The following is a 26475-nucleotide window of genomic DNA, read 5'->3' as shown; positions in this document are numbered from 1 at the left end:
ATGACTTCCAACTTTAAGTCACGCTGATTCCTACCTCTCTCTGATGTCAGGAAACCTGTCAAACTCCTCCTCACTCCAGGCTTCCAGTTTGTTTTTGGCCACTTTTGCTGCATCTTTGCTCTTGTCATCTTTCTTCTTCCCAAACCTGTGCAGGAAAGAGACATCGCAGAAGAAACATTCATTGCTTGTTGACTTGATCCCGGAAACTCATGTAAACCGCATTCATCTGGATTTGATGACGACGACGGCGATCAAGAGCGATTATGCGCGGCCGCGTATATCCCATGAATTCTTTTCTGACGCATGTTATTCAACTGTCGCGTCTCTCGTCTTTTTTCATATCACGCTTGCTAGAGCAGTCATCATTAAGCCTTTCCCTTTAGATATTTCAGTAATTCCATCTGATCGTTTCCTGGGAAATTTTGTGGAGGCAATCTATCGTCTGCGTCTATCTCATTAACAATGAGACACTTTTCATTAGCACGACAGGAAGACACGCGGCCTGAATGCGAACCTGTTGGCCCAGCTGAAAGTCGCACAGAGTTTCATCGCTGGAGTGAAGGCAAACCAATTATTGGCATCTTTTGGCTTATTTCCCGGCTGCAGCATGCATGTTCATGTTACCGACAGCAGTTCTTTACACAGGGTTCTCCTCCTGGCCAAAAAGTAATCCCACACCGCATAACCATCACACCTGTCTTGCCGCAAAAGAAGCATGGGGGTGACCACACTTATTTCCTTTTGTTAAGGCTGCAACAAGAGTAGACCGCTAATTACCTCACTGCTGCCATACACAACCTGACCCGGTTGGAAAAGGAACGCCATTGACGTTACCTTCATATGCACCAACACGCGCAATTATATTGACTCATTATTATTCACAATAGCAGATTTATTTGATTGTGTAAGCTGTTACACAGCGTCCCTCTCCAAAGACCTACTGACAGAGTGACTTAATTAGCATTCCAAGAGAGCAGAGGTCCACAGCTGGACTCATTATACCTGCATTAATTAGGAAGAGGCAACCCAACTGAGGTTTGAATGTAAAAATAAAAAACATTCTGCGCACACACATAATGAGGGTGGGACTTTCAATTAGAGATATGTACCTGCCATGAGCATGGTTGTTATGCCACACTTTATCATCACACCACACCCCCCAAACCTCCACTTTAACCCCGTTAGAGTGGGCCAACTGCGCTAACGACCTGGCTGCGCTTCTTTTCCCCCTTTACTTCCTTGGGATGGATCAGACTACTGAAAATGAATGAAAAAACACTTTCTTTTTTGGAATGATGCATATGAAAGTGTAACGCTATTCAATTGAAACACCAACTATCAAATGTCCACTTGTCCCACATAGAAAACGCATCATGACTGCAAGGGGCAAAATGACAACCCTATATTTTCTTCTACCTCATGAGCAGTATGTTTGAAGGACCTATTTTGCATAAACACACACATGGTCACAGCAGATAGAATACAGTAGCCCCATCGCCAACATGCAACGAGTTCTCCCGTGCATGAAATGCGAGACAGCAAGCCTTAGGATTGGGATTAAAGTAAGTCATGGGAATTGCAGGTCATCGGCTGCGACACCAATTTTACATTTGTTTTTTTTGTGTGTTTTTTTTTTTACCGATTGTAATCCCTCAAAGGGAAATTCTGTGCTGCTGTACATTTTGTGATGCACACCAGATAGAGAACACGATCACACACATGCCTGCGAGAAAGGAGAGATCTTAGAGCACACACCATGGTGCATGTCTCTGCACCGCCAAGAGATAAGAGTTGTCACAACGCAACTCAAACCTTCCGTTTCCAAAGTCCAAGTCATGACTGATGAGCTACTGCTACTCCTGCAATGAAATCCCTAACCCTAAAAATATGATCTTGAGCGCCATGTTGCATTGGCCGTTACGCAATTATTAGTTGTACTGTCAGGCCATTGAAAAAAGAGGACCAGAAGAAGACCAGCAATTACAAATAGTGAAATTCTCAGCACCCGGCACTATACACTTGTTATCTGTTATGTGTATTTTCTAGCGAGACAACCAGGAGATGTTCCATCGCTTGCCAACATCTTGCATTTCTTATGATTGCTACGTGATAATGCTTGCATGTGCATAGCTCCCAGTGCAATGCAACACAGTATACACCTTCCAAATGATTCAATTCAATGTAGAAAAGCGCTACGCACTAAACAAAGGACAGCAACTGAGAACATCTTGTACGTTGTGGTCTTTCGTCTTGGCCTGTTTTTGTTTATAATGAAGAAAAGGAAGGAAACTTTTTGTTTTCCCTTTTCATTTGCATAGGTGTATAGACATGACGGACGTCGACCGACTGAGAGGTTATTAGGTTTTTTTCAATTTTTAGGTACTGTGCCACCATTTTTATTTTCTGAACACAAGGGTGTCGAAAGGTTTTGTACAACACATGCACGACTTGCTTAGGTACGCTCGACAACCTCTGGCAATCAAAACAACAAAAAAAGTATGTAAAATACAGAACAAAATGCAACTACGACTTAATACAAGTGTTTAACATTTAGAGGGATCCGGATTAATCACTTCAAGGAATACATCAGAGAAGGAAAGAGAAACCCAAAATGTGAGTTATAAAAAAGAAAAAACGGCGAGGGTAGATGAGCAAACCAAAAGCACCATTGAAAGTGCCGCCCAGCCGGGGAGGAATAAGGAGATTAGCTGTCGACTGTGCGGAGGCAATGCTACAGCATTGAAGCACGGGGAGAACAGCTAATCAGCCAAGCAGAACTGTTATCTCAGTAATTAGATTGCGCTGTATGTATTTTGAGAGGCGGGCACATATCTCAGCGGCGTTTGCAACAGAAAGAGAGAGCCCGCTGAAGGAGATTAACACTGTCGAGCGCTATAACAGAGCTTCCCTCTCCTTCATGCTGATACGTTTGGAAAATATTCAAGGCCGGAAAACTTATAACATTCACAGTACACATAGTCGGTGAGTTTTCTTAAAGTTCGAGTCTGGATGCAAATGATGATCAGGCTACTCAAGGATATCCCACAACCACAAGGTCAAATCGGGCCGTTGAAGGGCTGAGTGACATTTCAACGAGCCAATACAGGCTCGCCTATGCTCGATAATCAATCCTAGCCCGTGGGCACCGGTTTTTCCCGAGAGGTAAAATTAAATCTATTGATGAACGCCCTGCACCTCCTGTCAGCAATTTGACCTGACTCATCTTTTATAAAATGCAGATGTTAGCCCCGAAAAGAAGCGGGTGTGAAGGGGAATGTTGATGAAATGTTGACCCAAAGCTAATTCACTTAGAGTGCAGTTAGAGTGCATTAAAAATGCAAGGTAAGACATGAAAGCACCACTGCTTGCTTTTCATTCTAACAGTTTATTTTTCAGTTGTAAAAAATACAGAAAAAAAAGTTGTGAGTTATTTCAGGCTCACACAGACTAAACCTTATGTGCAAAGTTGAGATTCAACGAAAATTAAGTCCCTGGAAATTTGGGGCCAAAAAAGGCCTCGCGACCAAAGCATTCGCAGACAGCCCACTGATCTGGGCGAAGGTGGGAGGCGGGGAAATGAGGCGCAAATTCCGCCGCCATGGGTCTGGGGCAAAGAAGGCTGCCTGTCTGCCGAGGACTGCTGCTTCGGTGGCCGTGAAATCGTGAGGAACAAGAAAGTTCGCTACAAGGCTACATTCACACTGCAGGGCAAGATGTTGGATTCAGATTTTATGATGAAAACAATCTATATAGGTAAATGTTTACATTTTAAACACAAATGTGACTTCTAATGTCAAAGGAATAAATCTGACGTGACAAACATGCACACAAAACACAATGTGGCAACTTTTTGGTACTTTTGCTGACTTTGCCACCCCATATATTTGTCAGTTCTAAATCTCTTTTTTGCCACTGACTCTTTTCTTCTCCTTTGCTTTTTGCACATTCTGCTTTGTCCAACATTTTTTTTTTTTTAAACCTGTTGATGAGGTATAGGTCAGATGATCATGACCTGAACGTCCATACAGCAGTCGCATCGGATACATGGAGTTGGATTTGAACAAAACAAAACAAAAAAACAAAAACAACAAAAAAAACAACTGAATTGTACTGTTCATAATGAATGAAAAAATCTGCTTATCCTCACATGGTTCGCGGGCGTTCCAGAGCCTATCCCAGCTGCCTAGGGGCAGTAGGCAGGGTACAACCTGAACCGGTTGCCACACAGAAACGAACAACCATTCCTGCTGAAACTCACACCTATTTTTAGTGTCCAATCAGCCTGCATGCTTTTGGAATGTGTGAGAAAACTGGAGTACCCTGAGAAAAACCACGCGGGCACAGGAAGAACATGCAAACTCCATACAAGGAAGGCCAGAGCCAGCATGAAACCTTCCACCCCTGCATTGTGAGATCAACGCGCTCACCAGTCAACCACCGTGATAACCAGTCGAACCACCGTGCCGCCCTAAAGATCAGATGTCACTAAAATCTAAATTAAAGGAAATTTACCCGCGGTATGAACACAGCCTAAGATAAATTAGGCAAAGGGCAGAAAATTATCAAGCCGATTCATTTTTCATTTCTTTCTTTTTGTCCTCACTTTTGTTTTTTGTTTTTGGAAAAAAAAAATGTTCATTTTGGGACATCCCTAGTATAAAGCGCCATTTTTCCGCAGTCAGCAACCCTGCTGTACATACGGGAGCATAAGACAATTTCCTAAAAATATTGAAAGAAATCGAGGCAGACAGGCATGCAAGAACACACAGCAGGCTGCTCTCAAGGGAGCACAACGTGAGAAACTGGGAAAGCTTGTTTTAATAAAGGAATGCATAGTTTGCATACTTCAGTATCATATGAGATACTGCTTGGGTTGAATGGAATCAGGACTCACGTTATGGTTCTCTGGGAACCATTCCGATTTAAGTGGTGATGCTAAATTTCGATGCCTATTTCGCCACCTAACTGCAATAAAGACTGACCAACAACAGGAATTGCGCTGTGTCTTTTGTTGCACATCGCACGACACGAAGAAGAAGCTGCAGAACACACACAAAGAACCAGCAGGAAAGGTGGGTTTGATGCTGTCAGAACGCAATTTTTGGATTCTACTCGGAGGAGGTCAAAAGTGGGGCTGAACTTCATAAAAAAAAATGAAGAAATAAAACCAAAGAAGAGTGCACTTCAGATAAAATAAAACACCTGTGCCCTTGCTAACTCCGTTAGTCTCCAATGCGCAGCCTTACACCACGTCCACAGCACCGAAGTCAGGATCGGGTAGCTAAACCAGTAAAAAACGTCAAATGTCAACATTTAGCCAACAAGTTAAACTGGATCAACACCCAAATGCCCAGATACTATTTATCTTACAGCATCCACAGCCTTTGCATACAAATATTGAGCATATGTTTAGGTAGACTGCTTGGAATAGATTGAAATTTTCTTTGCATGCCGCTCTAATGCAGTGTTTTTGTTTGTCATACAGAAAAACAACACCCAGTGAATCCACTAATTGGTGTTCAGGATCATGCTTTAAGTACCTGCTGCACTAATATATTTCCGTGAGGTTGTCCAAAATGAAGCTCGCATGTGAAAAATTCCAGCTCCTAGGATTAATATAATATTTGCGTTCAAAACAGCCGTTCACTTTCAAATTGATAGTAAAGTTCATGAACAGCAAAAAGTTCATGAAAAGTTCATGGACAACCCCCCCCCCCCCCCCCCAAGTTCTCAGGGTTCCATCCCCAAAACTAATTGTGGTTAGTTTAAAATAATCACGATTGAGAATCGGGAGCCAGAATCTGAATTGGACATAACCAAATTCAAACTGTGCCTAGACTAGATACTGCTTCGCGGGTCTCCTTGTATGAGTAATTAGTTGAAGAAAAGCCTCCTTTTTCCTCGCGTAAGACAGCTAATAGCCATTTGCATACCAGCAGCTGGAAACTCACTAATGCTTTCAAGATGCTGTGAAAAAGAGTAAAAGATCAGTTAGGATCTGGTCCCCACACACCCACAGAGAGGTCACACTGATTATCCCTTAACTAAAAGACATTGCCGCTGTTTCATTTGGGTTTTAATCTGAGGGAGTCATTTCTTCCATGTGTGTCATGAGCCAACATTAAAACAACACCGAGAGTCCATCCATCACTCTTGGCATGAACAGGACAGCGGATGTGTAATCGCTTCTGGCGTCCAGTGCGTGAATGGATCAGTTTGTATGACGACTCATGATCAAACACGAATCGTTCATGAGCGTTTCCTGTCGCATCTTCAATACCTTTTACAGGCTGCTGAGTGATGGGCAGACATCAGATCAGCTGCCTCTGAGCTGTCTCGCCAATACGAGTCCGTCTGCACTTCAAATTGGATGCCCCGGAGGGTCGATTCAAATGTCGTAATTCCATAAGAACTGATGAGTTCTCCGCTTAGGGTCTCATTTCATAATTACCTTGCATTCAGTAATTCACTGTCTAAAGGGTGGTGTCACATTCCCAACTGGATGAGTCACTGGCAATAGAAATAAAGTAATAATAATAAAAGACGGCCCGGTAAGTCCAGTGGTTAGCACGTCGGCTTCACAGTGCAGAGGTACCGGGTTCGATTCCAGCTCCGGCCTAGGGATAGGCTCCAGCACCCCCCGCGACCCTAGTGAGGATCAAGCGGCTCGGAAGATGAATGAATGAATGAATGAATGAATGAATGAATGAATGAATAATAATAATAAAGCGCAACATTTCTCAATAGAGTTCTGCCATCGTTTAAACGATTGCTGGCAAGGGAACAGCATGGGATAAGCTTTCAGCAATCATTTTATCTTCAAGTGAAGAAAAACTGATACATGACACAGCTTTATACTGCGTATTCTTGAAAATCTCAAACACTTTCAAAATTAATGTTATTTATTTCATAATTGAGGCATGGGTTCGAGTTTCCAGACAAACTGCAGAAGTAAAAGACACTTCATTTGGGCCAGTGCTCAGTTTGGGAAAGGAGGAGAGAGGAAGGTGTTGCCGTAACATTAAAGCGGGAAAATTATTCCCAAAAGCTCTTTGTGGAGGAACAGAAAAGTGCATATCAAGGAAAGGGCTGAGAGATGCAGCCAGTTCAGGTGTAAGAAATGGAGATGCAGGAGCTTGTTGTGACTGCGCCTTTATCAGCTGATATATATGCATGAGGACTTCCTCATCATCATCCTCTAATATTTGACTGGCAGCTCACATAAGTGCCCAGCAAATGCACACAGCGTTGCAGGAAAGCTGCCCGTTGCACTGAATGGATGGCACAAAGTAGAGGGAAGGGAAAAATTAATTTGTTTTCTAGCGGCTGGCGACAGCGATAGTGCCCGTGTCCATTTGCCAATACTGGAAAGTTGTAAATTAGAACTGCGCCTCAGCAGCGCAGAAAAGATGCAGCGTCTTCTGTGCAAAACTCATTTCCAACAAACATACTTTGTCTTTTTTCAATTGGACGTGGCGGTAAAGGGGTGGGGGCAGGAATTGGACACACAATTTAATTTTGAAAAACTGCAATGGGGAACGGATTGGCAGAAAAACTCGAGAATAATAATGGATTCAAGTAAAACAAGAATCAGCAAAATGTAAACAAATGGTGGATCAATGTGGAAATCAGTCTTTAAGTCAACCCTGATAAAATAAGTGAGTCACAACTATTCACGCCGTAGAAAAACTGCCAAACTGACTTTTGCATCAACAATTCATAGGGCTCATCAAAGGATGAATAGAGATGCGGTAAGGGAGCACAAGTGCGTATCCACAGGAGAGAGCTTGGAGATGTGAGCAAATTGAAGAGCTTAATGTATATTTTATAAAAGGGAATACTAATATGTATGAATAGGCTCTTGAAGACTCCAGGATAGGGCGGTTAACCGCCTCTAAATGCCAGACGAGATGGTGGATCAAAGAAATCTACCTGTAATGTATTAAGTAGGACGGTTATTAGGTAATGTGTCCTTTTTTTTCTCCCCATGAGCTCGAAAGTCAAAAGATATTTCAATGTTCCATATTTCCTTACCACACTGGGGTATGCAGGCATAGAAAAGTAGAGGAGCGAGTGACCCATATTGTGGTTCATCATAGAGCTAGTTTATGTGCTCATACTGACTGTAGTGGCATTTCATGTGGGAAAGGAGAGCCACAGTGGCTAACAAACGTCTAATGAACGGTGGGGAAAAAAGGGAACACACTCATGGAGAAGTTGCTGTCGGCCACGGTTCTTACTTTTATGCAGAATCAGGTCCATCAAGTCGGTCAAGTAGAATTTAATCACAGAAAAATCTTATAGGGCTTCACATGCCTGCAGTTGACAACATTACTTCTACTTAATCCATTCAATCAGGTGAAGCGCTGCAGGATCCAGGAAGGTGCAGAATCCAGAAATTTCCAATTCGGTTAGTGTCATCTCACCCCATTCCCAAGCCAGGGAAGAGAATACAAGAGGCAGTCAAACAGACCATCAACTACTTGAAAGAGTACTGGTAGATAAAAAAAAAAAAAAAACCAACATTACTACCGAGGTAGCGACTCCAATATCTGTGGGTAGGGCATTCCAGAGCACTGGAGCCCAAAGAGAAAACACTCTAGAACCTGAGGACTTCTTTTAGGCTCTCGGGATCACTAAAAGACCAGTGTGCTGTGAACAGAGGTTTCGGGAGGGAAGGTGCTAAGCGGTGTAATATTTTAGAGCTATGTAACAAAACCTTGACATCACATGTCAAGTGCACCGGAAGCCAATGTAAGTCCGCTAGTATCGAACTTCCTTGCAGGAGTCAAGCTGCAGCATTTTGTACTAACTGCAGATGTGGGAAGACCAGAGAGCAATAATCGACGTGAGTGGAAACAAACGCATGAATTATGATTTCTGCGTCACTAGCAGATAGAATAGGATGGATTTTAGTGATGTTCCCATCATATTTTAAAGTGTATTTGAAAAGACAGATTGATTTCAATAAAACACTGACATTTTGTTAATCACTTTGGGTAATCATACATTTTTCAAGACTCAAGGACGGTAAAAATGGAGCAAACAGTCTCTAATCCACAAAGGATGTGTAGATGGTGAAATGTGTCACTAACTGAGACACCAAGCAGAATACTTCTTGATGTGCCGGTGGTATTTATTCATTCATTCATTCATTCATCTTCCGAGCCGCTCGATCCTCACTAGGGTCGCGGGGGGTGCCGGAGCCTATCCCAGCTGTCTTCGGGCAGTAGGCGGAGGACACCCTGAATCGGTTGCCAGCCAATCGCAGGGCACACAGAAACGAACAACCATTCGCACTCACACTCACACCTAGGGACAATTTAGAGAGTTCAATCAGCCTGCCACGCATGTTTTAGGAATGTGGGAGGAAACCGGAGCACCCGGAGAAAACCCACGCAGGCCCAGGGAGAACATGCAAACTCCACACAGGGAGGCCGGAGCTGGAATCGAACCCGATACCTCTGCACTGTGAAGCCGACGTGCTAACTACTGGGCTACTGGGACGCCCCGGTGGTATTTAAATGAGGCAATATGCATATATTTGGCGGAGAAACTGCCCACCTTGATGCAAATTAGCCTCATTCAAATACAACATTTAATTCACTAACACCAGCACTTAACAGCCACACGTGGTTTAGGTGACGCAAATAACACAGAGAAAAATCTGGTGTAAACCTGGAGCGTACCCGAGTGTAAAACTGTTGAAGCCTTTTTTTTTTTGAAGGGACGTATTACAATATGCGGCATCTAAAAATAATTTTAGCCAATATATAACTGCCATTGGTCAGACATACTGTTGCCAAGTCCAAATTTACATGAAAAAAACAACTGAAAGGGGCAGACGAAACAATATTAGATTGAGCAGGCTATTTTAAAGAGGTGTGTTTTGACTTGTGATGTGTGAAAGAGTCACTTCCCAACTGCCAGTGTTGTGCCACATGTTCTGGGCACAAAGCAGCATTTATACTTTGCAATGTCTGCAGTCAATGGGGAAAACAGGTCCAAACTGCAGTCAGCTGTCAAAATTTTAAGGTGTGTTTGCGCTGGTGTGTCATTAGGGCAACATCCTTTGGGAATAGTGTGGTGCTCAACATCTTCGTTTTATGCAGTTAGGAAGTAAATAAATTGAAATTTGTTTCAGTGTTTAATCTCAGCAACGCATGCCTCCAGATTACAGCAATTGCGTGGGTTTGTTATTTCCAACCGCATGTATAATTGGGTACCACGGGCATAAGAGTGAAAACTGATGCTATATTTACGCACAATGCCACCAAGTGGAAGCGTGTAGATGCTAAACAACAGAGGGCCAGGTACCGAACCTGCGGGACTCCACATGTAATATTACAAAACACAGAAGTTGCATTGCCATGAATTACACGGTGCATTCTCTCTGAGCAGTAAGAAAGTACCAAGAAAGTACTGACCCTGGAATACCAACAAACATTTCGAGGCCTATGTTATGATTGACGGCGACAAGGGCCATCTCAGTAGCCTGGTCGACTCTAAAACCTGATTGAAGAAGCTGAAATTGTTTGTTAGTGGCCATGTGATCATTAAGATGTTGCTTTACCAATTGGTCAAGAATTTTCGCAGTAAACGAGAGAAGTGAAATCAGCCTATAATTAGTGAGAATTTCTGGATCGAGGTTTAGCCGCTTAAGTAGTGGTCGAATGACGGTGGTCTTAAAGGCTGCTGTTCCAGTGGCAGAGGAAAATTATAAATTACCGTATTTTCACGACTATAAGGCGCCATTAAAAGTCTTAAATTTTCTCCAAAATGGAGAGGATGCCTTATAATGCGGAGCGTCTAGTGTATGAGACGAGTTTCAAAGCATGACTGAGAGCGCTTCCGGCCGACACGCTGTTTATATAGAGAAAAGGCGGAGTGAGTGACGACAGGCATACGGAAGTCCGTCAATGAGTGAAGGGTGTGCGTGTAAGAGGACGCTAAAAGCACGCCCCTAGCAGGTACCAGCCGCCAGTGAGTGAAGGGTGAGCGTATAAGAGGTGAAGAGAAAAACGTGAGTACATTGTAAAATGACTAAATAAAGTACAACCGAACTCAGTTTTGCTTCCGTTAATAATAATATTTTATTTATTAATAATATAATTTTATTTGAAAGCGCTTTTCATCACACTCAAAGACACTTTACAAGAGCTTAAAACACAGGATAAAAATGTGCATTTAAAACAAGCATACATAATTTACAAAAGCACATTTAGATGAACAAAAGAAAAATGGGTAAAAGAGATTAAAAGGTATTAAAAGCATAGCGGAACAGGTGAGTTTTTAGGGATAATTTGAAGGATGTGTTGTGGTAGAGCGTTCCAGAGGGTTGGGGCGGCGACAGAGAAGGCTCGGTCCCCCCAGGTTTTGCGCTTGGTCACGGGGATGGCGAGGAGGTTTGTGTTTGAGGAGCGGAGATTGAGGGAAGGAGTGTATTGGTAAAGAAGGTCGGAAAGATAGGAGGGGGCATGATTGTGAAGGGCTTTATAGGTGAGTAGGAGCAGTTTAAATTGAATACGCTGGGGAACGGGGAGCCAGTGGAGGTTTTTAAGGACGGGGGTGATGTGATCACGAGTGCGGGTGTGGGTGAGTAGGCGGGCGGTGGCATTCTGGATGTACTGTAGTTTATTGAGGAGTTTGGAGGTTGTACCATAGAGAATGCTATTGCAGTAGTCAAGGCGGGAGGTGATGAAGGCGTGGATGAGGGTTCGAGCAGCGTTGAAAGAAAATGATGGGCGGAGACGAGAAATGTTTTTGAGGTGAAATAAAGCAGTTTTGGTGATTTGGGTGATGCGTTGATCGAAAGAGAGGTTATTATCAAAAAGGACACCGAGGTTGCGACAGTGAAAGGAGGGGGACAGGGTGAAGTTATCTATAATGAGGGTAAAGTTGGTGGTTGTTTGGGTGAGGGACCGAGGACCGATTATAAGCAGTTGAGATTTAGTCCAGTTAAGAGTGAGAAAGTTTGTTTGCAACCAGGATTTGACATCTGAAAGACAGTTGGACAGGACGGAGTGGGTTGTTGGGGTAAATGATTTGGTGGATATGTACAATTGGACATCATCAGCGTAGCAGTGGAACTGGAGATCATGATGACGTATGATTTGGCCGAGGGGTAAAAGATAGAGAATGAAGAGAAGAGGACCAAGCACAGAACCCTGGGGGACACCTTGGGTACAGTGGGGCAGTGTAGGAAGATCAGTTGTTTATGTGTATGAATTGTTTCCTGTCTGTGAGATATGAGTGTAGCCAGGTAATGACTTTGTCGGTGATGTTTAGGGATTGTAGGCGAGAGAGTAGGATGGAATGGTTGATGGTGTCAAAGGCAGCTGTAAGGTCAAGAAGGATGAGGATGGAGAGTAGGCCGGAGTCAGAGGCGAGGAGGAGGTCCTTGGTGATTTTAAGGAGGGCTGTTTCAGTGCTGTTTTGTGTGGGGAATCCAGATTGAAATTTTTCAAAAAGTTGGTTGTTGTTTAGATAGAACGTGCCGTCACATCTCAAATTAAAACCTATGACTTTGGACAGAAAGGGGAGGTTGGAGATGGGTCGAAAGTTGCTCATGATGTCAGGGTTGAGTCCGGGTTTTTTGATGATGGGGGTTACGGCAGCCAGTTTGAGTGAGGAGGGGACATAGGCAAAGTTGAGGGAGGAGTTGACAATGTTCATGACGAGGTGGGAGATGGTGGGAAAGCAGTGCTTGACGAAGGAATATGGGATGGGATCCAGTGTGCAGGTGGAGGAATTCATTGTTGAAATAATATTGGTGAGTTCGGCTATGGAGACAGGTGTGAATTCAGAGAGAGGTGAAGTAGTTGGAGTGATGGATGATGCTAGGAAGGGAGGGGGGACAGGTGAGGTGGTGAGTGAACTGTAGAGGATGTCGATTTTGGATTGAAAGTGGGATAGGAATGAATTGCATTTGTCAACGGTGAAAGAGGTTGAAATATTGTCGCTGGGTTTGAGGAGTTTGTTGACGGTGGAGAAGAGAGCCTTTTGGTTGTTGGAGTCGGTGTGGATAAGGTTGGAGTAGTAGGTGGAACGGCTGGAGTTGAGTGCGGTCTTGTATAACTGCAGGTGATCAGTGTAGGCGAGGAGATGAACAGTTAAACCAGATTTTTTATAGAGTCTTTCTAGCTGGCGTTTTCGGGTTTTAAGTTTGCGGAGTTCTGGGCTGTACCAGGGGACTGAGCGAGTGAAGGAGACAGATTTGGTTTTGAAGGGGGCGAGTTGGTTAAGACAGGAGGAGAGAGTGCTGTTGTAGTAGTTGGTGAGAACAGTGGGGTCATAGGACAGTGGAGGAGGTAGTATGGACAAGTGGTTGAGGACGGAGGTAGAGAAGTCAGTTGGGGAAACGGATTTGAGGTTTCTGAATGATATGGTGCGCTTTACCTTGGGAATGGGGGTAGGGAGGTGGAGGTCCAGAGTGATAGCCAGGTGATCGGAAATGTTGAGGTTGGTGCTAGAGAGTTTTTCAATGGTGAGACCGGTGGAATAGACCAAGTCCAGAGTGTGACCGTGGGTGTTGGTGGGGGATGTTGACATGTTGAGTGAAGTTAAAGCAGTCCAAAAGGTCAAGAAATTCAGAGGCATGTTTGCAGTTGGTGTTGTCGATGTGTTAAAGTCGCCAAGGAGCATAGTGAAAGGTGAGATAAGTGAAAGCTGTGTGACAAAATCTGAGAAGTCTGACAAAAATGATGGGTTGAATTTTGGGGGATGGTAAATGACAGCAATGACCAGGGGGGAGGGACCAGGGAATTTGAAGGTGATGTATTCAAAGGACTAAGTGGGTGAGTTGGATATAGTACTGATTTTAAACTCTATTTTATGGACTGATGCCACCCCACCACCTCGGCCGGTGAGGCGGGGCTTGTCGATGTAGGTGTAACCAGGTGGGGTGGCTTAGTTGAGTGAGAAGTAGTCCAGATGTTTGTGCCAGGTTTCAGTGATAAAGAGGAAATCCAGGTTATTGTCAGTTATGAATTCGTGTAAGACGAGTGCTTTGTTGTTGAGTGAGCGGGTGTTAAATAAAGCCAGTTTGAGGATTTTGTGGTGTGTGGGTGACAGTGTGGATTGGGGGAGTGAGCGGAGGTTGGCATTTGATATTTTAAAATATTTTCTCTCGTTATCATAGTAGTAAGGGTGTCTGGCTGTGATGATGGCTTGAATGGGGTAGATGGCAGCAGGATCAGGATGAGACAGTGGCAACTGGGGCCTGTAGAGGGGACTATGGCAAGCTGAAGTGCCGGGTGTTGGTAAAGTGGAGAAAGGGGAAGGTGCAGGTGCCGTTGCCTTTTTAAAAACGTGTTTTTAGCGTGCGTGTATGCATGCCGCATGTATAAGCTGGTGTATGTTTTACCATGCCTGGCTGCGCCCAATAATGCAGTGCGTTTTGTGTATGTGTCAAACACAGAAATAGCACCCGTTACTGAGACTGCGCCCAACAATAGGGTGCGCCGAATGGTCGTGAAAATACGGTAATAATACTTAAGATTGAAGGTCCTAAGATCGTAAACTTTAAGGAGTTTGCCAGGAAGCAGGTCAGGCATGCAGTTTTGTAAGGCTTTCGAGATACTTTTTTGAAATAACAGAGGGGATGTCAGACAATTGTCAGCCTTAATACCCCTATTAACAGGGGGAGCTGTTGGAAGTTGACTGGTTTTGTGTTAGCATTGCCACTGCATCAAATAAATATTTCGGGTTGTTTATGCTGAGGCTGGCTAGAGCAAGAGTTTCTTTCTACAGTATTTCAGCAAGCTATCGCAGCAAAGTCTGATGGAAGACCACAAGTTTAGGCGCATGTTATTTGCACTCAATCTTCCTATATGAATGTTTAAGTCCATGCATTTCCACGGAGTGATCCTTCTTCCGATGAGTTTTAAGTCTGAAACATTAAACATAAAACATTAAAAGGTTGCACTTTAATTTGTCTTCAAGCAAAGTTTTGGACAAGGCATAGTTTTCTTTCCTTCCTTTTCTATTTCTTTAACACGAGTAGTTAAAGGATATTTTCAGACCAGATTGGTAAAAATGGTGGCAGTGACAAATGTCATTTGACAACAAGCTGAGTGCAAAGAAGTTCTTTGGGAAATCAGCAAGGGCTCAAGGGAAGTGAGCAAGGAAGCAAAGTTCCCCTAAACTAACATAATAATCCATTGGCGGAGAGCTCCTACAGCTTGACAACTGGGTTGTGTTGAAGGCAGTTTACCAGTGACTGTCAGGAAGGCACATCCTGCCACTATGCGATAGGATAAAAGCGGAACGGACCACGCTAATTGGCTTGCATCTCTGTCGGATTTTTTTCAGCAATAAACATGATGCGAAGGAGTCGGGGTGAGGGTGCAGGGGTGTTGGGGTGGAGTAATGGACTTTAGCATGATGTTGTGCGGATTTGTAAACAGAGTATCAGTGCTGGCTTTCATGTCTCTAAAATTGGTGGCGGGGGAGGAGTCTCAGGAGAACGCGCACCGATGCCGATGGGTGAAAACGGATCCTGGGGCAGGTAGGATTTGTCAACACCCGTTAGGATTTGCCATGGCAGTTTAACGCTGGCACACCCAGGCACACATCAGGGAACCGAGTTAAGACAAACTGTCCAATGCCACCTGAAAGTGACGTTGTGAGTCAGAAAGCCTGACCTTATCACTGCACCACACTGAATCAAACTAATCCTTGCTCACAAACACGATACAAATGAGCACATGCTTAATCTTTGCAAACTCCAAAAGCCTCGAGCGGAGTGGCGCTAATGTTTTTGACATCCATCATATTAAAAAGAAATGAGTGATGAAAATGCGTCTCCTTGTTTGAATGCTACAGCCCATGTTGCCAAGTTCGGATATCTACGTATGTATGTGCCGCCCCTCACAAAATGTGATGGATTGGACATCCTGAGATCCAGATCAAGGATTAATCATATGTGGATGAAAATCTTCCATTTCCAAATTAGAATCAAATGAGAATCACTTTTATTGTCATTGCATACCATACAATGAAATTTGAGTTTGCAATGCAAACAGAGAGACAGGACATGCCACCTGTTTTGTGAGGCCGTTGTCACAGAAAGATGGAAACTGATGAAGAGAACTTAATGAAAATCAACAGTGATCAGGTTCATGAGAATTGCTTAAATAAGGAGAATGATGGGATTTCTTTAACTGAAAATTGGTATCTTTCAGTTAAGAAAAGAAAAAAAATCACAAAAAGGTTATGAAATGAACTGATGAAGCAAAATAACAAAATAAGTGTAACGGTATTTAAAAAAAATCAGCCATTGGGTTATTTTTGTGGACTCCACAATATGGTGACACTGTTAGGACTTGGTTATATTTTGGGGGAACTTGACTTTCATCCAGCACAATCTGTGCTGTGCAAAGTAAAAGAATCTTTGGATACAGTCAAAACATCCATCCATCCATTTTCCGAACCACTTTATTACGATCAAAACATTCTGGAGCAAAATGTGTTGTCATCCAGTGTCTTAAAACATGGTCTCATACGCAGGTCATGGACCGTCCAACAGGATAAAGAGCCGAATCACACAGTTAAACATCCATCCATCCATTTTCCAAACCGCTTAATCCTCACTAGGGTCGCGGGGGGTGCTGGAGCCTATCCCAGCCGTCTTCGGGCAGTAGGCAGGGGACACCCTGAATCAGTTGCCAGCCAATCGCAGGGCACAGAGACGAACAACCAGTTAAACATACATTATTCAAAAGAGTCCGATCGAACATCTGCGGAGCAATGTGAAACAGGCGGTTGGGAGAGCAGCTTACTTATGAGGAGAGCTGTAGTTTTATTGAGTGCTGCATAAATGTTGGAGTGTCACTGCTTCAAATAGGAGTTTTAGGATATATGTGTGTGTGTGTGTGTGTGTGTGTGTGTGTGTTTTATCTTAATACCTCTGTTGGACCATAAAATTTAAAGCAATGGCTAATTTTCATGACACAATTTTTAGTACAATTTTACATTTGTCAATTTTAAATGATAATCTGGACCAGGCGTGGCCAACCCATGACTCACGAGCCACATGTGGGTCTTTGGCTGGTTCAATGTGGCTCCTGGGCTCTCACACGACAAGGGTCAAAAACGCCTCGGCAGCGGCGATGCCATTCAAACAAGGTGCCAACTTCACAGAACGTACTCCGTCAGCCTATCATGAATCCCGTTACTTGATTGCCGTTGATGACTGCATCACCGCTCCAGCGCAAACAACAGTGCTAAGTGCTAAGATAGTCAGCGAATTACCTCTGATTTTAAGTCAGGGGTGTCCAATACGTCGATCAGAATCGACCGCAAGGGGTGGGAGGAGGAAATGCGTGGGGGGAAAAAAGATTTGTTTGTTTGTATCTTGAGTTTTCATTCATTTTGGGCCCGTTTCGACTGTTGCTCATCGTGGTGTGCGTGCATATGTGCGCGAGTGCACGGGTGGGCACCCGCGTGGGTTGTGCGTGTGCGTGTGTGTGTGTGTGTGTGTGCTTGCACGTGCGCGATCGGCTCGTTCGTGAGAAGTTGGTCGCTTCAAAAGTCACTCTTTGGCCAAAAAAGTGTGTGTCTGTGCACGCGCGTGCGCGAGGAAGGGTATGACGTGGCTCTTTGCAGTAACCCAGTAAAAAAATTGGCTCTTCGTCTCTGACTGGTTGGCCACCCCTGGTCTGGAATGTTGTGGGTTTCCTTCAAAAAGTGGGGGCCAACATTATTGTTCATGTCTGCAGTATATTATTATTAATCATTCACCAAAATCAAAGGGAAAAAAAGTAAGTAATGGATAAAAGCAAAGTTATACTTCGAATAACTTTGTTGCAGTAAAAAAAAAAGATTCGAACATTTGTGAAGGCAGTCTTAAAGAGTATTCCTAAATAGCAGAGGTATTGGGAGAGAAAAGTAGAAGAGGTCAAGCTTCAGATTTTATGGATCGTCAGTTGACCCTGAGGTACCACTGCGGAGCAAAGACAAGATGGGGAAGGTCTTAGAGGTGCCGCCATTTGTTAGGGCTAATTGAGCAATCGAGACGAGACAGCAATGGGCCTTGGAGAGCCGGGTGAGTAAAAAAAAAACCCCAAAAAAACAAGAGGTCGCACCGCAGTAGAATATTGGAGAAAAAAAAAATCACATTTTCACTTTGCACCCCGATATTGAACATGTAGAACCATGACTACATTACTCGCAATACGGTGCGATGCACATGCTGAAAATGCTATTTAATAGTGTTCATGCAAGTTCAAAATGTTCTTGCGTATCCAATTTCCTGTGTTCACCCAATGCCCCAGGATGTGGTCGCCAAAAGGTGCACAGGTCTAGAATACTGACACATCTAAAGCAAACATTTGTGAAAGGGCAGTTGTAGTGCAGACTGCCGTTGTGCACACACTCACCACATAGCTGAAGTGAGGTCATATGTTGAAGAGTTGCCCTTTGCCTAATGCTGCCACCAAACGAAAATAACATTTGAAAGCTGCAATTCGATTCAACCACACAATGCTATCGCTAATTAAGTCATATTTCAAATTCAATAACAATCAACTTGGACAGAGAAAGGCCAGTGCGAGCGCTTGGGGTTGAATGGAGGGACGGGGGGAGTTGGAAAAATGTAATTGTGTGGCAGTATTTTCCGGAGGCTGGAGTGTGCCGCTCTAATCTAACTTAGTAAAGGCATTTGCTGCAATGATGGCTCATGGGGTTTATTCCAAATGCTTCATATGACCATATTTGAACCTCAAAATCTAGATGGAATTTGGAAAATGCAACCCAAAAATATGCCAATGTGCTCTTCAAGCCTGGTCTCATGTCGTAGTGCGATGCGTGTGTGTGTGTGTGTGTGTGTGTGTGTGTGTGTGTGTCTGTGTGTCCCTGACTCTGCCCTTCTCTTTCCGTGTGAACATCTCCTCCATCACTGCCCTTGACACTGTAGCCGATTGGATTGCTATCTGCCATCTGCGGGCTCACGTTCAGCATGCTCTATCTGTGGCGACAGCCTAATTGAATCTGCAGTGTTGGAAGTGTGGCGATACACCGGCCACACCATGTCACTGCCAAAAGATAAAGGGGTGCTTGTACGAGGATTGGGCTCACCTACAATCAAGATGGTGACATACTGATAAATGGGAGATAAGCGGTTTGGGTGGGTAATGCTCAGGATGGCCGACAATGATTTACCTCTGTTGCCGTCAAGGCTGCATTCATATCCAATAGGCCATAACCAATTGTTGGAGGGTTAATTTGTTAAAATGTATTGAGAAAATAGGACACATCTTACTTGCTGAAATTCCTGCATAAAATATTAGCAGGCCATATTTTTCAAGTTCAACAGGACAGCTAAAAATACTTTTTGGTGTTCCTACCTCAAAAGTGCAAAACCTTTTTTTCTGGACTTCTTCTCCATATCATCTGTAGCATCCTCACTTCTCTTCTTCCCTTTGCTCTTTTTCGCTTGCTTCCTCCCGCTGACTTTTTTCTGCATTTTCAAATCTTCAACATCCAGGTCCTGGCGTGAGGAGCTGCTGACCGGTGTTTCATGACCGGAGCTCAAATCAGATGGGTAGTCATCTAGGGAGAAATGTCTTATATTGAAATGGACACTTTCACGTTTGAAGGAGATTTACAGCTGCCCATGTGGACAAGACAACTGCCTTCTGGACAAACGTTTGCGGGACAAGGCAAACATTTCGCTGGAAGGCCGCAAAGACAATATTTTTAGAGGAGATGAGGTAAAGCTTTCAAAGATCAGAGAACCAACTGTCAAGCATGTCAGTGGTAGCATCATGCCCTGAGGCTGCCAGTGGTCGTGGTGCAAGACACAAAGTCGATGGAATAAAGGGAAAATGCGGGAGAGGGGGCAAATTCTTCAAATTCACCTCAAATCAACAGCTCAATGCTTGAAACTTGTTTTAAAAACACACAAGAACTGGTTTCAGGTTTTCTGGAATTACCTTCCCAGAGCCTGAACTTCGAAGCTATTCAACATTTGTGAAATATGCTTGAACTGTGCAAAGAAAAGTGGTCAAGTGTCCAGTCCTAATTATGCCCGCTGCTTGCTGGTGGCTACGAAAACTGCCTGACGTTATACACAGAAAGCAAATAGTGGTGGGTGTACGCATACATTATGACCCGTACCTTTGACAGTTTGAAGCCTAATGCCCCCAAAAATCAACGGTCTTGGTATATTTATCCCACTCAGGAAAGAAAAACGGTCAAAATAAAAACCTTTAAAATCCAACATTCTTAACAAGGTACATTTGAGCATGCTTGTAAACTTCTGACCACGACTGAATGTGAGTTTTGATTAGAGAACACTCCAACATGCTCCAATTAGATTTAAAGTTGCTTTCGTAAATTGCTGAATGGACCAAATAATCTGGCATTTCATTATTCTAAGTAGCCGTGCTTGGATGCCAGTGATTTATCAAACTTTGTGTTGGTAATGTGAAATTAAATTTTAGAACAGAATCCGTTATTAGGCTTGAGATCAGCTGAAACTTTAAAGAATGTGCAGAGAGCCAACAATGCGACGCCTTACCATCTTCAGAAGGTCCTTCATAAGACTTGTCAATGGCAATACGGAAACTTTGGTTGCAACCGCGTCCCCGCACCATGTGTGGCCGTGGCCGGTGAAATGGGACCTGGGCCTTTATGTCATTCTGCTGGACCTCCGACATGGCTGACTGGAGACTTTCGAGGGAGCTGGACTTCCACAGGCCAAGGGTTGGGCCCAGTGCTCCACCAGCAGCGGGCTCTGGAGAATGGAGAGTGGTGGAGAGCAAGTAGTTAAACGGCTGATTAAAGACAAGTAAGGGAAGGCATGATTCCTGGAGAAGGCGGGTAATAGATGCAGCATGGACACCACTGTCTTCCTCCAAAGAAAGTGAACAAAGCTGCTGCTTGAATCGAAATGTACATTTAAAAAAAAGAGAGCAACTTTGCACTGTTGTCATGACTGATGTATGTGTTGTCACACCTCAAAAAAAAACAAAATGGCTGCTGATCTCAAAGAATTCTTAAATGAAATTAATAAACCTTTTATACATCTGTGCACGTATGCAACTCAAAATTGCAAACATTGCGAGGTGAGACGGTGCGCAGCTCCATGTGAACCATATGCTGTCGTGCACTGTCATCACCTGTGCTATTCGCAGCACCTTCTCCGCGGCACAGATGTCACGCCGCTGCAACCGCATCAGCTCAAAACACGACTAAGCAACGTCCTCCCAAACGTGTTTAATTCACCAGGCATATTTATCTGGTCGGTTTTCAAACGAAACCTTCGTATTTTTACATTTGCTGTTGACAATTGAAAGGTCTACCTTCTTAATTCTGTGACTTACTCTTGGAATAAACCTGTGAAAACTTAAAGAGACAGATGGAGGGCAGAAGAAGGGCAGAGCTGAGTCAACAGGAGAAGAATCTGACAAAGAACCCCTCCAACTCAAGCAATCAGTGTCGGACAAGAAGAGAAGCAGTGAGTGCTCTTGAAAGGTATTATGACAAGAGGTGAGTTTTTCAGCATTTTAACCTTTTCTGTATAGTTGACTTCAATTATGGCACTGACGGGTTTATCGTTAAAGCAAAAGCTTCAAGGGGGTCAAAATTGGGCAAAATAAAGAACAAAAAAACCCACTGTGAAACCGAAGAGATGACAGAGTCAAAGGAGTTGGAGGGAAGGGGGACAAGCACAGTTGCCTTTGAAGTTTGAAATTGACTTTCTGGAAGGAAGTGGGATTTGTGAGGAATATGGGGTTATAAATGGAGAGGGCGGGAGCGTTCAGGAATAAAACGCTCAATTTGAGAGGCAGGATTTGTGTCACAAATGTAATTATGGCTGTCCAGCGTGCAGCCTGATAGAATTAAGCTTCTTAGCATCCTTTTGCACTATACAGGAAAAAAAAGGCAAGTGTGTGGCTTTGCGTGCATGCTTACAAACGCTAAAGGTTTTGATGGGGGTGGGATCAAATGGAGGGCTAAAGTCAACATATTCCTGAGCGAATGGCGGTGGTACTCTGGACGGCATGAGGAGAAAAAAAAGAAACAATACCAATTCCCTTTTGCTCAACTCTTTGTGAGTCTGGGTACGCTCCCTCCATGTGCATCAGGTGGTTAAGGTCGCAGTTAAATGAATAATGAGGCTTTAATGGGATGGATGAGTGCCGGAGTCATCATCAGCTCGATCCAATGGAGGGTGAAATCAGCGTTCATCACGTATCGTTGCTCTCCGAGCCAGCAAATAATCTCATGGATCATGTCCACCTGATTACCACTGATTCAAGCTAGTGCACAAATTTGACGAGCAGCCTAAAAGCCCACCGGGACCAGGATGACGGGCAGTGGCCGTCACAGCAGTAACAGGTTTAAGTCGGGCTCAATAGGCATTAAGTTGCAGTTTTACATGTGCACGCCCGAAGTGCAGAACCTTGCCTCCGGGTTCTGTTGCAAATGATTTCCATTTCCCCCTTGTACAGCCTACCTCAATGCTATTCCGGCAGGATCTAAAAGACAATGTCATGGTAGGATTAAATTTAACCGATTGTATCCGAACGGGATTTTACAGCATTAAAGGAGCCATAAAATTCACCTCCTACATCCAATAGTTGGGGCTACCCTAACCATCAAGGGTGAAATTCTGCAATCGTTTGTGATCTGTTTATTCCAGAAAATTATTCTCTGAGTGAGCCGATCTTCACTGCCACGCCACGATTACATAACAAGTGGGCTAATGTTCCGAACAACTGCCTCTGCATCAAGTTTCTCCACCAGCTAGAATTTTTGAATATGCGACAAGCGGCTTTGAGTTATGTTGAATGAACAGATGAGCGGTAGCTAACAGCATTAGCTTCTGGTAACACTGGCTAATATAAAAAAATATTGTAAAAAATATATATTAAAAATATATTTTAAAAAAGAAAATGGATAAATAAGGTAGCCAACAACATTTCCTACGGCAGTTTCGGATGTACAATAAAATATGTGTTTTTCCACAAAATGCGGTTGTTTTTTTTGTATTTGGACATTTTCTTAAAAAGCGAAACTTTAATCTGTTTTTTAAATCTCATAGAAGAGTACTTGAAATTACGGCAATGGGTCACCTTGATGAATGGGTGCGATTGGAGATTTACTCAGGGTTTCACTGCATTTTCATGTCACTTTGTTCATGCACTTATATATAGATTGTATACATCCACTTATTCAAAGAAAACAAGCAATAACATCAACTACTCCTGGAAAGCTTGTAGCATGTAACCCAAAAAATGGAAAATCTGGGGCAAAATGAGCAGTACCACTGACTTCAATGCAAAAAAAGTCATCATGAAAATATTTGTCATTTGTGTTTATATTTTGTGCAGACTATTGTAAGCAGCATACTTGATTGCAAATTGAAGTTGTCAGCAGGGAATGTATCCGTGCACCACAGACACAGTTTAGCGGATGAAGTCCTACTTTAGCCTTTACAGACGCTCGCTTTTAATTCACACTCGGGCTCCCCACAGCTCTGCTTCCCCCTGTCCATCCACAATTGTCTTGTTAATGAAACCCATCCCCACCAAAAGCCAGCCCTCTCAAATAGGCTCATTCAGCAAGACAAGAAATCGAGTGTGTAAAATGGGCTATCATTCTTGAACCTTGGGGAATTTTGACATCACACACACATTATTTTTGTGGTGGGGAAAAGCTCTGTGTCTCACTCATGTGGCCACTGCTCCACTGCCAGAATAACTGCCATACACTGACTGAAAGATTGCCACAGTTATGAGAAAGTGTGTGTGAGCGTATTACAGTGCGAAGATGAGTGCTGGCCAAAAGAGGACACTTTGCCCAAGAGTGAAAACGGCTTTGTCACTAGTTGTTGTTATTCAGTCTACACCGTACAGGCACTGAGGATAGTACCTTATTTTTTGGCGTCTCGTAGTGGGCAAGCATTCATAACGACGTTGCGTTTTAATCATTCGATGTCGGCTCTTACTATCAATGTGAAGCACAATTGACATATAACAATGGATCGCTTTCCCCCAAATAGGGAACGTGAGCTGGGTTGAGAGGCCTGTCGCGAGACAGGTTTAGCCTTATCATACCGTATTTTCTGAGTATAAGTCGCACCAGCCATAAAATGCATAATAACAAGAAATAAGAAAAAACACATATGTCGCACTGGAGTATAAGTCACATTATTTGATGAAGTCCAAAACCAAGAAGAGACATATCATCTTGAAAGGCAAATAAAAATAAAAATAGAAACAACAGGCTGAATTATTGTACGATATGCTAACGTTACATGACGCATAAACAAATTGACAATGTGCCTGGTATGTTCACATCACATATAGATCTGTTGTGAACAGAAAGAACATGCTAAAAACTTTACCAAACCATCAGGGTCACTCCAAATCACTAAATCCAATTAAATCTTCAACCTTGGTGTCACTTTTAAAGAACTCCGCGAACTTGTAAGCATGTATTTATCCGTCCCTGAAAATATTGTCTGACATTAAACCGGTCCGTAGGAGCAAAAAAAGTTGGGGACCGCTGATCTGAATGACTTCAATAACTGCAGGGAACAACTAGAAAAAGCCCTCATCATGACCGATATTTATCCTGTTTGTGTCATTACACTCGTGGCTAAAAGGTTCACAAAGGAAAAATTGATTCTGCTTGGCCAAAGTCAACCTTCTAGATGCAGTTTCACAAATCTGGAACATGTTTATCAGAAGAGAGAAAAACCACATACGAGTGGAAAAGGAACACTAAGAAGTGGATGCATTTGGAAGTGAGAAAAATAAGTCTCTGAAAACTGAGGTATCAAAAGGAATGAACAAGGGAAGAAGTAGAAAGAGAGGAGTGAAGCACTTCTGCCTGAGAGGAAAAGATGGTTTTAGCTAGATTAAAAGAATGCAGGCAGGCCTCTTAAGAGTATCCATCTAATGAAATATGTCAAACCCATAAAAAACTCGAAGAGAAGGGGTGTAGCGCAGGAAGCCAGCCCGATACGCAGTGTCAGCAAAAACCAGAAACACGCAAAAGCACTGTCAATACGCATTAGCAAAGACGTCAGCAGAAGATGGGAGGAAAACAACATGAGTGGAATGCCACAGAGCATAAATAGTCACTTTTTTTTCTGTAAATCGTGTGTTGCAGTGTTACGGGCAGTGATGAGAAATTCCCGGAAAATCATAGCAGTAAAGCTGGTGGGAGGAGCCGGGAGAAGAGTAGGAGGAGAAGGATGAGGAGAAGGATTAGGTAGAGGAAAGGCTGGAGGAGGCGAAGCTACTGTACTTGTGGAACTGCTGAGTGTGTAAGGCATTCGAAGTCAGCAACAGTGTGAAAAGTGCTAAGGGGCATTTAACCATTTCAATTTTCAGCAACTTGCTACTAGAGCAAGGTAACAAGGGGAATGTCAGGAGAGCACAGTGGGGCAACTGAAACATTTGCAAGCTAACCCATTAGAAAGATAAGAGAGGTTTGCAAACTTTCATCATTGGTACATATCAAGCGTGAGAGACAGAATTAAAAAAAAGCCAAGAAATCACATTGTATGACTTTTCAACAATTTATTTGTGAACATGGGTGGCCAATAAGTATTGGGCAGCCTCCAGTTCAAACAGGTGCCATTCAAACATACTGTTACCGAGTGGAAGCTGGAATAACATCTTAAAGAGCAAGTCATCGGCCTGTGAGGGACAGAAGAGTTGTTTGTTTTCTAGGTGCCCAAGACTTACTGGCAACCCATTTCCACAAACTTATTGTTTAAATATCATACAATGTGATTGCCTGGTTTTTATTTATTTCTTTTTACATTCTGTCTCTCACGCTTGATGTGTATGGATGGAAATGACAGATCTTTCATCTTTTTAAATGGGCGACCTTGGAAATTGTTAAATTACTTATTTGCCTCAACTGTAAATAATGGTTGCAAAGTAGACAAAGCTTTTCAGTGGAAGGTGGAGTGGGTCTAAAATGCTACTGAGGTAGGATCCGGGAGGCCGACAGGTAGGCAGGGTGGGAAAATGAAAGCAAAATATTAGACATAGCAGGCCAAGCATTTCTGATGCAGATGATTTGGTAACACTTTTCAATTAATGATAATTTTGTTAAAATACAGCATTGTGGTACCTCTTCTTACGAACGTCTCTTTATACGAAATTTTCAAGTTATGAAACGCCTCAATGGGAAAATATTAAGTGAAATTTCAAGACACGAAAGGTAAAAATACAGTATGGGCCGCAACTCGCAGCTCTGAGTTTCCTGAACGCAACATACTTATAGCTGCTCTGCCATTGGCTACTACCGAGCATCATCCTGTCATACCATTGGCTAATAGGGAATTTTGGGACCTCTACCACATGCAATCTGTGGGTGTAGAACTCAGGGGTCTTCAATCCTGTTCCTCGAGGGCCAGTGTTCTGCCTGTTTTCCATCTTGCCCTGCTGCAACAGACCTATTCAAATGATGTCGATCGTCAGCCAGCTTCAGCAGACATGGCTGATT

The 26475-nt window shown here is 43.3% G+C and overlaps 1 protein-coding gene across 3 annotated transcripts in view; it reads right to left on the bottom strand.

Annotated features, from left to right (window-relative positions):
- The window catches only part of pard3ba (par-3 family cell polarity regulator beta a), a 144607-nt gene that overhangs the window by 38657 nt on the left and 79475 nt on the right, over positions 1-26475 (bottom strand). For all 3 annotated transcript variants that reach the window (XM_052058705.1, XM_052058704.1, XM_052058706.1), the window contains 3 exons: positions 20522-20737; positions 19347-19551; positions 35-145 (listed from right to left, as the gene is read on the bottom strand). In XM_052058705.1, the coding sequence (XP_051914665.1) occupies positions 35-145; positions 19347-19551; positions 20522-20737 (532 nt within the window). The remainder of the gene's footprint in view (positions 1-34; positions 146-19346; positions 19552-20521; positions 20738-26475) is intronic.

Source organism: Hippocampus zosterae, chromosome 2 (assembly GCF_025434085.1).
Source record: "Hippocampus zosterae strain Florida chromosome 2, ASM2543408v3, whole genome shotgun sequence".
NCBI lineage: Eukaryota > Metazoa > Chordata > Actinopteri > Syngnathiformes > Syngnathidae > Hippocampus > Hippocampus zosterae.
Note: the sequence above shows the minus strand (reverse complement) of the source record. Positions and strands in the feature narration are given on the sequence as shown.